General features: G+C 52.4%; 1 protein-coding gene across 1 annotated transcript in view; it reads left to right on the plus strand.

Moving 5' to 3' along the window:
- The window catches only part of FRMPD2 (FERM and PDZ domain containing 2), a 101,769-nt gene that overhangs the window by 62,980 nt on the left and 25,157 nt on the right, over positions 1 to 13,632 (plus strand). The window contains exons 17-21 of the mRNA XM_062214315.1: positions 3,652 to 3,868; positions 7,061 to 7,161; positions 8,729 to 8,821; positions 11,566 to 11,673; positions 11,752 to 11,868. Coding sequence (XP_062070299.1) covers positions 3,652 to 3,868; positions 7,061 to 7,161; positions 8,729 to 8,821; positions 11,566 to 11,673; positions 11,752 to 11,868 — 636 coding nt within the window. The remainder of the gene's footprint in view (positions 1 to 3,651; positions 3,869 to 7,060; positions 7,162 to 8,728; positions 8,822 to 11,565; positions 11,674 to 11,751; positions 11,869 to 13,632) is intronic.

The following is a 13,632-nucleotide window of genomic DNA, read 5'->3' on the forward strand; positions in this document are numbered from 1 at the left end:
GGCTCCACACACGCGCACACAGACTGCACTGCATCACACACGTGTAGATACACACCACACATGGTATATACACCACACACACATATACACACCACACATGTAAATAAACCCCACACAGGCATATATATACCACACACACCACACATGTGTATTATACCACACATACATATACACACCACACACGCAAATAAACCCCACACAGGCATATACACACCACACACACCACACACACATATACACACCACACATGCAAATACACATCACACACATATACACACTACATATGCAATATACACCACACTGGCATGTACACACCACATATGTGTATATATACCACATACATGAATACACACCACACACGCAAATAAATCCCACACAGGCATATACACACCACACACACTGCACATGGTATATACACCACACACAAATACACACCACACATGTGTATTACACCACACACACATATACACACCATACATGCAAATACACATCACACACACATATACACACCACACATGCAAATACAAACCACACATGTATATTACACCACACACACATATGCACACTATACACACAAATACACACCACACTGGCATATGCACACCACACATATGTATGTATACCACACACACAAATACACACCACACATATGTATTACACCACACATGTGTTTTATACCACACATATACACACCACACATATGTATTACACCACACATGTGTTTTATACCACACATATACACGCCACACATATGTATTACACCACATACATATACACACCACACACATAAATACATACCACACATGCAAATATATACCATACATGTGTATTACACCACACATGTGTATTATACCACACATATACACACCGCACACATATACACCACACACATATACACACCACACACATATACATGCCACACACAAATACACACCACACACATACATATACATACCACATGCAAATGCACACCATACACATACACACACCACATATGTGTATATACACCACACACATAAACACACACCACACACACAAATACCCATGCACAAATACATACCACATACGTAAATACCACACATGTGTGTATACACCACACATACAAATACATGCCACACACATGAATACACACCACACAACATAAATACACGCCACACATACTACACGTGTGTATATACAGCACACACATGTAGACACATCACATATACAGATATATAGACATCACGCACATATATGTACACAGTGTACCACACACACTACTCACTTCCCATACACCCCACACGCATTCGTATATATGGTACACACATACCACATTCACACATACATATTACACAAACATCCACACACAGCACACATATCACACATGTATATACACATGACACAAAGAGATGCATGCATTCACACATACAAACTACATGGATGCACATGCACACTGCACACAAGTACATACAACACAACACACCTGTATGTACACACTACATACACATATACACATATACCAACCACAGTCGCCACATGCATGTGTATATACACCACACACATATATGCACAGTATACACACATAAATACACACCACACACACCATACACATGTACACAGACAGCACACGCACACACCCCACTCAGGAGTCTGGAAGCAGGTGAGCACGCATGCATGGCTCTTTCCCTCCTGGCTCTGGCAGGCGACAGACGGTGAGGACAGTCGTCTCTTTCCTTTCTCGTCACCCCCCGAATGCAGTGATGTGATCCCAATTGTCTATGAACAGGTTGAGCAGGGAAGTGGGGCCCCTCGCAGGCAGGCGCAGGTGCAGGTCCAGGGCACGATGTCGGGGGGAGGGGTGTGGGCGCATCATCGTGCAGGAATAGGATCTGGTTGAGCGCTGCTCCCAGGGCAGACTCGGCCCTGTCAACGCTGAGGACCACGATCCACACGGCGGAGCCCAGCCTGGGATGCCCAGGCCTCTAAAGCTCCCTGGGCTCCTCCAGCGCTGGCGAGCACAGGTTCGCCAAGGCCAAGAGCAGGGCGGGGATGGGGGCCATGAATTCCGCCACAGACCCACTGGGGCCGGACCGTCCCCCAAAGCTCTCCCGGTTAGGCTCATCCAGCAGGCTCCTCAGTGGTCCTGGAAGCTGCAGGGGGCAGGGAGCTCTTGTCTCATCCTTCTTCTGTTCCTGAAGCTCTGTCATCAGCAAGTGCTAATGAGCAGGACTTGCAATCCCAGGCTAATCATGGGAACAATGCCAGGGGCTAGAGTGAGGCAGAGCAGGAGGTCCCCTTCCCAGGTGTGGAAAACAGAAAGGAGAGACCCGAGCTGGGGTGTAGGAGGCACTTGGAAAAGTTCATGGAAAAATGGACTTGAAGAAGTTACTTTTGGTGCAAAGCTGTTTGAAATGCCTAGTTTTTAGAAAAATATTTCTTTGGCCGGCGCTGCGGCTCACTAGGCTAATCCTCCGCCTGCAGTTCCAGCACACCGGGTTCTAGTCCCGGTCGGGGCCTCGGATTCTGTCCCGATTGTTCCTCTTCCAGTCCAGCTCTCTGCTGTGGCCTGGGAATGCAGTAAAGGATGGCCCAAGTCCCTGGGCCCTGCACCCGCATGGGAGACCAGGAGGAAGCACCTGGCTCCTGGCTTCGGATCAATGCGGTGCGCCGGCTGCAGCGGCCATTGGAGGGTGAATCAACGGTAAAGAAAGACCTTTCTCCCTGTCTCTCTCTCTCACTGTCCACTCTGCCTGTCAAAAAAAAAAAAAAAAAAAAAAAAGGCTGGCGCCGCGGCTCACTAGGCTAATCCTCCGCCTTGCGGCGCCGGCACACTGGGTTCTAGTCCCGGTCGGGGCACCGGATTCTGTCCCGGTTGCCCCTCTTCCAGGCCAGCTCTCTGCTGTGGCCAGGGAGTGCAGTGGAGGATGGCCCAAGTGCTTGGGCCCTGCACCCCATGGGAGACCAGGAGAAGCACCTGGCTCCTGCCATTGGATCAGCGCGGTGCGCCGGCCGCAGCGCGCCAACCGCGGCGGCCATTGGAGGGTGAACCAACAGCAAAGGAAGACCTTTCTCTCTGTCTCTCTCTCTGTGTCCACTCTGCCTGTCAAAAAATTTAAAAAAATAAAAAAATAAATTAATTAAAAAAAAGAAAGAAAGAAAAATATTTATTTTTCTTTGAAAGGCAAAGTTATCGAGAAAACAAGAGAGAGAGCGAGAGCAAGAGTGAGAGCGAGAGTGAGAGAGAGAAAATCTTCCCTCTGCTGGCTCACACTCGACAGCTAGTGCTGGGCCAGGTTGAAGCTAGGAGCCTGGAACTCCATCCAGTTTCCCACCTGGGTGGCAGGGGACCAAGCACTTGGGCCGTATTCCTCTGCTTTCCCAGGTGCATTAGCTAGGAACTGGATAGGAAGTGGAGCAGCCAGGTCTTGAACCAGCACCCATATCGAATGCTGGCATGGCAGGTGGCAGCTTTACCGCTGTGCCACCATGCTGGCCCCTATGCATGATTTTTATAATATATATCTTCTATGAACTTTTTGAAGATTCCTTGTATGCACTGATTTTTATTTTTTTTCTGACTAGATTAAACTTCTCTTTTCAGTCAATTTTCCGTGAACTTATTGAAATCCCCACGTGTACCTTGTACTTGTGTCTTTTTTTCCCTGTATTCAGAGCCAAGTAAGTCTGTGCAAATCGCCTGTCTGAGTCCTGCCCACCAGCGCCCAGCCCAGCCCAAGCCTCTCAGTTGGATTCAGAGATTGTCGTGCTCAGAACACGAGCTGTTCATGCCTGGGCTGCCAGACACCACGGGAGGTATGCTAAGCACATCCCTGGACAACTTCAACGTGGGAACCAGCAAGGACGTGGGGCCCGAGGGAATCAGAGGCAGGTGGGTTTCACACGACTGTACCTGGTGCTGTGGCGCGCTCCATACCGGAAGAGCTTGTTTGAAGAGGTCAGGTGTTTAAAGAAAGAACCTTCACTGGGCCACTGTCAATTAATTCCAAAGAGTCACTGGAGGCCAGCTATGGACTGAGTGTGTGCCATACACTGCAGGGCAAGTATCGCATTCCCCTAGCACCTGCTCCTGTCTTTCAGTACGCGCTAGGTGATATGAAATTGAGGAGGACAAAATAAACGAGAGAGTGCGTCTGTTTGACCTGATCATGGCCCAGCACTGCTCTCAGCACGTCAATTCATTTGACCCGCAGCACCCTGTGGAATGTTTCTGCGGTTCTTCCCATTTTACAGGACAGGGAACCAGGGGGTGAGGACTGGAACGCACAGCTGGCCTCGGAGCCCGGGTTCCCAACTTCTTTTCGGTGCTGCCTTGCCTGTTGAAGGATGCTGCTGCTCATTGAAATTTGCCTGTGGAAGCCGATGAGCTTCTAAGTGCAACTTTACATTATAAACAGGCATACTTTTAAAAATAGCCTAGAACTTATGTTACACTTACACTGCAAGTTCTATAAATAGCTCGGCTAGATCCCCAGGCAGCTCACGGCCAACAAAGGCTGCTGGAGGAGCTGCTTCGGCACTGAGTTATACATGGGCTTCAGCAAGAGAGTGAAGTGCACACACACCCTAACGTGATTCTTGGAAAAGCATTGCTCCAAATTCTATGGATGGCGGTGTGCGCACCACGGTGCAGCAGCAGCTCTGTCAGTCTGGGTGAAGCATGGCTGCTCCCAGCATCTCTTGCTGGGGAATGAGCTATCTGGAACCACTGTGGCTTAAAACGACCGCATCGTGTCACCCACCCCACCACTCCTGGATGACATATCCGAGCACGGCTTGGTTGAGGGCTGAGGGCTTCTTTTGCCTCGTGCGGTACTGGCTGGGACCATGAAGGATCTCAGCGGGTGCTGGAGTAGTCTGGAGGGTCTGAGATGACTCTGCTCACATGCCTGGCCCCTTGGGGAGGGGGACTGGGATGCAGGATGCCCTGGGGCCCTCTCCCTCCCTGTGTGGTATCAAGTCCTCTCCATGGAGCCCCTCCAGTGAGGCTCCATGTGGCAGCTGAGGGCTTCAGGCTGCCAGTCCTTTTCGGTTTGGGCTTGAAGCTGGCACAACCTCGCTTCTGCCATCCCCTGGGTGCACACAGTGCCATTTCAGCACAGATCCGAAGGAGGCAGAAATCACCCCCCCCCCTTTTAAGATTTATTTATTTGAGAGAGGCAGAGTTACAGAGAGGCAGAGGGCAGAGAGAGATCGATCTTCCATCCTCTGGTTCACTCCCCAAATCGCTGCAACAGCCGGGGCTGGACCAATCCGAAGCAAGTAGCTGATCTCCCACGTGGGTGCAGGGACCCAAGGACTTGGGCCATCTTCCACTGCTTTCCTAGGCCATAGCAGAGAGATGGATTGAAAGTGGACTTGAATTGGTGCCCTTATGGGATGCCGGCATTGGAGGGGGTGACTTTACTCACTACACCACAGCACTGCCCTGCCCGACCTCCAACCTCCCAGAAGCTGGCCACCTGCTTTTCTAAGCACAGCCAAAGGGTGGCTCCTCTGCACCACTGGTCCATTGAGGGCACCTTCAGTGCCCCCACCTCCCGACATGCACCTGCTTCTGTCTCTCCGTGCCTTTCACCCTGAGCTTCTTCTTCTTCTTTTTTTTTTAAGAAAAGACTTTATTTGAAAGGTGGAGTTACATCCATTGGTTGGTGCCCCAAGTGGTTACAACAGCCAGGACAAAACCAGAATCCTGGAACTCCCTCCTGGTCTCCAGTGTGGGTGCAGGGGTTCAAGTACTCAGGCCTCTGCTGTCTTCCCATGAGTATGAGCAGGGAGCTGGATTAGAAGCAGAGCAACTGAGACTCTAACCAGTGCTCATATGGGATGCTGGCATTGCTGATGGCAGCTTTACCCACTGTGCCATAGCGCCAGCACTGTATTAAAATATTTTTTTTTGACAGGCAGAGTGGATAGTGAGAAAGAGAGACAGAGAGAAAGGTCTTCCTTTTTGCCGTTGGTTCACCCTCCAATGGCCGCTGCGGCCGGCGCATCTCGCTGATCTGAAGCCAGGAGCCAGGTGCTTCTCCTGGTCTCCCATGCGGGTGCAGGGCCCAAGCACTTGGGCCATCCTCCACTGCCTTCCCGGACCATAGTAGAGAGCTGGCCTGGAAGAGGGGCAACCGGGATAGAATCCGGCACCCCAACTGGGACTAGAACCCGGTGTGCCGGTGCCGCAAGGCAGAGGATTAGCCTGTTAAGCCACGGTGCCGGCTTGTATTAAAATATTTTTGAGACAATGTGGTAACACAGTCGGGTGATAAGGACAACTGAGTCTGTTCAGGGGGTTTGCCATCCTGGAGGCCCAGACCCGGCTTTGGTCGAGGCCCTGAGCACCCACTACTTCGCTTGTGTTCTGGCTTCTGCTCCTTCTCCTTTGCTCACTGTGGAAGGTAGCTTATCCCTGTGCAGATCTAACCCGAGGGTGGACTGGGGCCCCTCTTGATTCTCCCAGAACCTAGAACATACTTTGTGTACTAGACCGCTGCCCATTCAGCCAAATGCAGTTGAATGCCTGCAGGAAAAGTTCTTGGTGTTGGCGTGCAGGATGGAGGGTGGGGGGCGGCATCCCTACGCGAATGGCTACAAGGATCCAGGAGAGAAGTGACAGTTGTGCACACGGCCGGAGGGGTGCTGGACTGCACCAGGCTCCTTCCCAGGGCTCTGGGCTACAAACAAGAGCAAACATCAGAATGCAAGGATATTATAAGCACCGGGGCTTGACACTGATGACCTGGCCTTGGTGCCCTCATAGACCTGGGCAATGGGGATTTTGTGTCCCGGTCACGGCTGGGGACGTGGAGTTCTGTGAGTGGCCACGCAGCCCACTGCAGTGGACAGGGGAGACCTATCCGAGGTCTGGGTGGCTGCAGAGTCCCCTCTGAGACCCCAAGGTTTGCCTGTGCATCCTGATCCCTAGAGCAGCCCCTGATAGAGTCCCACTGTGGATGTGCCCAACGATGGAGAGCGAGTTTGTCTCTTCCAGGGCATCATCCACACTCAGACACGCCGAGACGTTGCCTTCAGGGGCCGCCTGACCTTACCTTGTGGCCTTTCCCTGCAGCCTCTGCCATGGCCCGGAGCTGCCACAGGATGCCCGATTCACTAAGAAGCCAGCGACTTTTGACCATCTCCCGGGGCTGCCTGTTTGGAGCCTGAGCAGCGGTATGGGACGCACCATGGCCGGGGGCAGGGTACTGATGGGTGATCCTGCTTCATCCTGCTTCCCAATCATCCTAGCCATCTTTTTTGCTCTTCACAATTATTTTCAAGACTACTATGCTTGGGAAGAGCTTTCCCAGCCCCACTTGGCGTTGTCTGTGTGCGTGGATCTGACAGGCGTGAGCTTTGGCGAAGGCGTTCCCAGTGCCCCGGTGCAGGAGGAGGAGTGACCACTGACTGTGGAGCAAAGTGCACCACCCCTTAGCTCTGCTGCTTCCTGCGGGCCCTGAGTCTCAGGCCCCTGCGCTCGCCAGCAAATGCACTCTGGGTGGACCTGGTCCCCCTCTGCCTCCCTCCTCCTGGCAGGTTCCCAGTTGAATGCAAAGACAGAGAGAACCCATAACAAAGGCCACTGTTTTTGTTTTTAAAGATTTATTTATTTAAAAGGCAGAAAGAGAGAGAGAGAGAGAGAGATCTTCCATCTGCTGGTTTACTCCCCAAATGTCTGCATAGGCCAGAGCTGGGCCAATCTGAAGCCAGGAGCTTCTTCTGGGTCTCACACATGGGTACAGCCCTTGGGCCATCTTCCACTGCTTTTGTAGGTGCGTTAGCAGGGATCTGGGTCAGAAGTGGAGCAGCTGGGACTCGAACCAGTTCCAGTATTTATCCCTAATGGGCATGGAGCCTGGGACTGGACCAGGACAGCACCAGGCAACTCCAGGCTGTCAGCTGTCTGCCGGGTTCCATCGCAGTCCCTGGGGAGGAGGGACAGGGGACAATTGGGTCTTCCCTTGAGGGCTCGTCCCTTGATCACTGTGACAGACTTCCCCAGGACTCTAGCTCACAGGAAGTGGACTTGGGATTCTGCTTTGGATGTCCCCCAAGCTCCATGCTGAGGGAAGGCCCTCAGGGTGCCCAGGGTTGGGCCGCCAGCCCCATCCCAGTCGGGCTGTGTCTCCATTTTGGTTGTCACTTCCGGCAGCTGCTCCTCTGCTCATCTTCTGTTGTCTCCCAAGACTGGTACAGAAGACATCTCTCCGTAGTCACTGACCACACGCCCCACGGCCCAGCTACCCTGGCCCCTGGCGCCTGTGGGGCAGCTGTGGGTGACACTGACCCAGGAGATGCGTGGCGAATGGAATTGAAAGATACCTTCATTGTGGTGTAAACAATGTTTGGAATCCACACAGCGGAGGGGTCTTCAAAGAGTTTATGGAGAATGTATATTATGAAAAAATACTGCGTGGATAGCCAATTTCATTTTTGCACCAAAATAAACTTAACGTCGACTTTCATTTTGCCAGAAGCTTTTTGCATGCCCTCCTCTGTGCGCGGCATTCTATTCCCAGCGTTGTTGGAAGATGAAACGTGAGCCCCCCTTGCTTTCAGGTGTGTGTGTGCGTGAGTGTGCATGCAGGCGTGTGCTTGCACATGGGGTGCACATGTGTGCATGTGCATGTATGTGAGGTGCACATGTGTGCATGTGTGATGCTGTTTGCTCCTTTTGTCTCCATATCCACCCTATACTGTGAGGGAAAAGCTCAACACGGTGCTGTGCTTCCCCCTCTAGGGTCACAACATAACTGGAGAGAGAGCTTTGCAGCTGAACCAGGTCGAGAAGTCGTGTGTGTGACCCTGAGGCGCGATCCACTCCGTGGTTTCGGTAAGGGGGCTCCCAGGAGGTGAGGCCCAGCTTGTCCCCCTGGGCAGGGGGTGGGGGGCTGCTTTTCCACTTTCACGTTTCTCACCCCCTTCCCTGCCCTGCTCTCCCAATTTACCCTTTTCAGTGATTGCTTGCGCTTTCCCCTCCCTTTAAGTGTTTAGAAAGAGCATTGAGATGCTGGGGTGTTTCCCTTGTAGGGCGCATACCATTTTGGGGTGCATCTAAGCATAAGGCAGAAAAGGATTTATTTTCCTAATACCACATGACAAAGTTTGATTTTTAAAAATTTATTTTACATATGTGAAAGACAGAGGGACAAAGAGAGAGGGAAGGAGGGGAGGTAGAAAGGAGAGAGAGAGAGAGAGAGATGTTCCATTCACTGGCTCACTCCCCAAATGGTTTCTTTTTTAATTTATTTTTTTTATTTTTATTTTTTGGACAGGCAGAGTTAGACAGTGAGAGAGAGAGAGAGACAGAGAGAAAGATCTTCCTTTTTCCGTTGGTTCACCCCCCAAGTGGCCACTACGGCCAGTGCACTGCACCGATCTGAAGCCAGGAGCCAGGTGCTTCTCCTGGTCTCCCATGCGGGTGCAGGGCCCAAGCTCTTGGGCCATCCTCCACTGCACTCCAGGGCCACAGCAGAGAGCTGGACTGGAAGAGGGACAACCGGGACAGAATGTGGCGCCCCAACCGGCACCAGAACCCGGTGTGCCGGCGCTGCAGGCGGAGGATTAGCCTAGTGAGCCACAACGCCGGCCTCCCCAAATGGTTTCAATGGCCAGGACTGAGCCAGGCCGAAGCCAGGAGCCTGGAACTCCCTCTGGGTCTCCCGTGTGGGTGGCAGGGGCCCAAGTCCTTGGGCCATCACTGCTGCCTTCCCTGCCTCAGTAGCAGGAGCTGGATCAGAAGTGGAGTGGCCAGAATGGAACCGGTGCTCACTGTGGGGTGCCGGCATCACAGGCTGAAGGCGGTGGCTTCACTCACTGACCCACCACGCTGGCCCCACCTTTCATATAGAGAGCACTTCAGAAAGCCTATGGAAAAATTAACTTTAAAAAGTTTAGTTTGGTGTCAAAAATTCTGAAATCCCTGCCCAGTGTTCCCAGGCACCTTCGTGTATAGCTTTTTAGTGGCAGGCAGGAATGGTCTGACCAGGTTTTAAGATTCTTAAAACTGCCGGCGCCGCGGCTCAGTAGGCTAATCCTCCGCCTTGCGGCGCCGGCACACTGGGTTCTAGTCCCGGTCGGGGCACCGATCCTGTCCCGGTTGCCCCTCTTCCAGGCCAGCACTCTGCTGTGGCCAGGGAGTGCAGTGGAGGATGGCCCAAGTCCTTGGGCCCTGCACCCCATGGGAGACCAGGAGAAGCACCTGGTTCCTGCCATCGGATCAGCGCGGTGCGCCGGCCGCAGCGCGCCAACCGTGGCGGCCATTGGAGGGTGAACCAACGGCAAAAAGGAAGACCTTTCTCTCTGTCTCTCTCTCACTGTCCACTCTGCCTGTCAAAAAAAAAAAAAAAAAAGATTCTTAAAACCACTTATGAACAAAATACGAGATAGGGGGGTTGATTCAAAGTCATCTCGTTCAGGACCAGCGTTGTGTCACTGTGGGTTAAGCTGCTACACAGCTCAGAGAGGTTAGGTTGTTAGCTTTGTTGAGTCCGAATTTCCCAATCAATGCACAAGGCACAGTCGCGGATGCAAAAGCAGAGGTTTATTTGTTACCAGCCGGCTGGGACCCCCTACCCACACACAGCCATTTAGCAGGGCACAGGCAAAAGACCCCCTTCCACGTACAAGAGAAATTTTTATAGCCTCACATAAACAAGTATGCACGTCATCTTATACGTAGGTTACCTTCTTATTCTATATATGGCAAGGTATTAGGACCTAACGTGTTCATTGGTTCATTTAAATGTAAAGGCTATGTACGTAATGTGGCAGGAACACCACACAGAGGAGATGGCACGGGGAGGAACTGGCGGGAGGCATTGGGCCATAAATTCCAGGGGAGTTGGTGGGGAGCAGAAGGTCATAAATTCCAGGGGAGCTTACTTTCTTTGTTCTCAAGGACCCGGCCTGCCTCCTTCATGGTCCAGGGTGAGGCCTATCATGGCGTTACTGCAGGCAAGCAAGCAAGCCAGAGTGCAGAAGCGAAACCGGCATTTAGCAAGCTAGAGACTCCAACTCCTACAGTTTGAGCTCACACAGCGACTCAGAGGCATTTCTGACATTTGCCCCATGGTCTGCTGGTCTTCAGAGCTCCTTGCACTCACCAAGTCACACAGAGAAGAGGGGTTGCTCCCCCTTAGTAAACGGCTAAGCTTGGCGTGCAGCCCACCAATGTGCCCTGGTTTTGCTCCAGGAGATACTCAGAGCCAGGACAGAGATGACTTAAACAAAACGCTTATGTTTCTCTACTTGCAAGGCAGAGTGACAGAGCTGGTGGCAGGGAGAGAGAGAGAGAAAAGAGATCTCACATCTGCTGGTTCACTCCCCAAATGGCTGCAATGGCTAGGGGTGGGTCTGAAGCCAGGAGCCTGGGCCTCCATCCAGGTCTCCCACGCGGGTGCAGGTGCCCAAGGACTTGGGGCATCTTCTGCTGCTCTCCCAGGCACATTAGCAGGGAGCCGGACCAGAAGCGGAGCAGCCAGGACTTGAACCAGCGCCCAAGCAAACAGCCTAATCTCTCTGGGCTGTGAAATCATCAAGGGTCATCTCACCATGCCGTGCTGTTTTGGGCTGCAGGTTTCGTCATTAAGGAAGGAGAAGACACAGGCCATGCCGACCCTGGCATTTTTGTATCTGCTATTATCCCAGGGGGACCAGCAGAAAAAGCAAAAACGATCAAACCAGGTACGTGTTCTCCAGCCGCCAGAGATGCTGCTCCATCCGCCGTCCTCGCTGGGCTATTGACGTGATTGACTTTTCCAGGAGGGCAGATACTGGCCTTGAATCGCATCCGTCTGCAGGGTTTCACGTTCAGCATGGCGGTTAGAATGATTCAGAATTCTCCCGACACCATCGAATTGATCATCTCTCAGTGTAAAGGTACGTCTTTCCCTGCGGGAGGAGCCGAAGCGCAGCTTGGGTCTTTAGGAGTTCATTCATGGGCCGCTGGGTCTGTAAGTGGGCGGAGATCTTTTGTATTGCTCTCCTCATGGTGGTTGGCAACATACTGTGCAACTGTGCAACTGCAGGGGCGGGAGACGCTCTGTAGTCCCAAGTCCCCCTGAAAGGCGACATCTACTCTCATTGTTTCTTAGCTTGGCCGATTACACCCAGTGTGCGCTGTTCCGCCCACTCTCCTTGTGAGACAGGGGACCGCGTTCTGATGGACACTGAAGCCTTGATTGGAAGTGGCTGCTCCAGGGCCTCTGCACAGCCTGGGCTTAGGGGCGGCCACTGCTTCAGCAGCTGGGAGGGTGACAGGGAAGTGATTTTCGAGGTACATTTGCATAGCTGGCCTGCTGTTCCTACTTGGTGTGTGTGTGTGTGTGTGTGATAGAACAACCAAAGAACAAAGGTTTTGCTTGTTTAAGATGCATTGTGCATCCTTTCGCTAAGATGGGGAGAACAACAGCGTATGTCAAAGAACAGCATCTGTAGGTTTCTCTGGGCAGGTTGGGCAGTTTGAAGGGCTCAAGGAGAGAAGGCTGACCTCCTCCCTCACTGGTCAGCAGTGGCCATGGCTGCTGTGTGTGTTTGGATGACCTTGTAGGTTCACCGCAGATACTCTGCAAGTTCAGGCTCGCAGGCTGCGTCTTCCCATTCCAGGGGCGTGGTGCGGTTTTTCCCTTACGTGGTGAAGTGCTTTGCCTCATGCCGGCCTGAGATGCTACCTGTGCATTTGCCTTGCCTACTAAAGACCATGCACCGTGCATGTACATGTACATGTGTATGTACTTGATTGTGTACATTCTCATTAGGGGCCTATCCTGGGCTTCGGAGCTGTCTCGTTCCAGAAGCCATGGGTGGAGGGTGGGAAGTGACCATGCTGGGACCTCAGACCTCAGCCATGTGCCTTTCATCCTGTGGTCGTAGCTGCCCCCGGGGCTGGCCCTAGCAGGTCCACAGTGCCCCCCCCCCGCCCCAGCTCGCTGTCTCTGGCAGATTTCTCTGCATTGGCACTCTTCTTCCCAGGGTTTTTCGGCAGCCCCTGTCTTTTCCTCCAAGGTCTCCCCTCGAGGAGAAGTCAAACCACCCCTTTCATTGCCAGGAAACACAGTGCAGGCGATCAGTTCAGCACAGGTCTGGTTCACCTGCTGTGAAGGGGGAGGGGCTGCTTCAGACCTGGCCCCTGGTAGTGGGCGTCTGGTGTCCACTTGGGAGGCTGGGTCTCTGTAGGCACAGACTTGGCCACCACGAATTTCTCTCTGGTCAGGCTGCAGTTGAGGAAGCCAGGCTAGACCAAGGGCCAGGGGCTAGACAGATAACATGCCATCATGGTCCAGGATAAACTGAGTTTCACTAGCCCCACGGAAGTCTCCTAGCTAAGATTTCTCTTAGGCAGGGCGCGAGTTGCACAACATGAGTCGTCGATTTAATTCTCAGTCCCACCTCCTCTCTCAGGGATGATGTGGAAGAAAACGAGCAGATGCTTGCAATATTGCCAAAAGTAGACACTTGAATTAAGTGGTCAGGATGTGGCACCAGGAAGCAGTGACCTCTCCAGTTCCTACTGACTCCTTTACATTTGAGTAACTTGAAATCAAATGTAGTCAACATGTGAGTTTCAACACTTCCCTGAGCACCAATGATTTTGTATCAAAGCAGTAAATCTGCCTCCGTCTTCGAGGTCCTATTATGTACTAG

The sequence above is a fragment of the Lepus europaeus genome, chromosome 17 (assembly GCF_033115175.1).
Source record: "Lepus europaeus isolate LE1 chromosome 17, mLepTim1.pri, whole genome shotgun sequence".
NCBI lineage: Eukaryota > Metazoa > Chordata > Mammalia > Lagomorpha > Leporidae > Lepus > Lepus europaeus.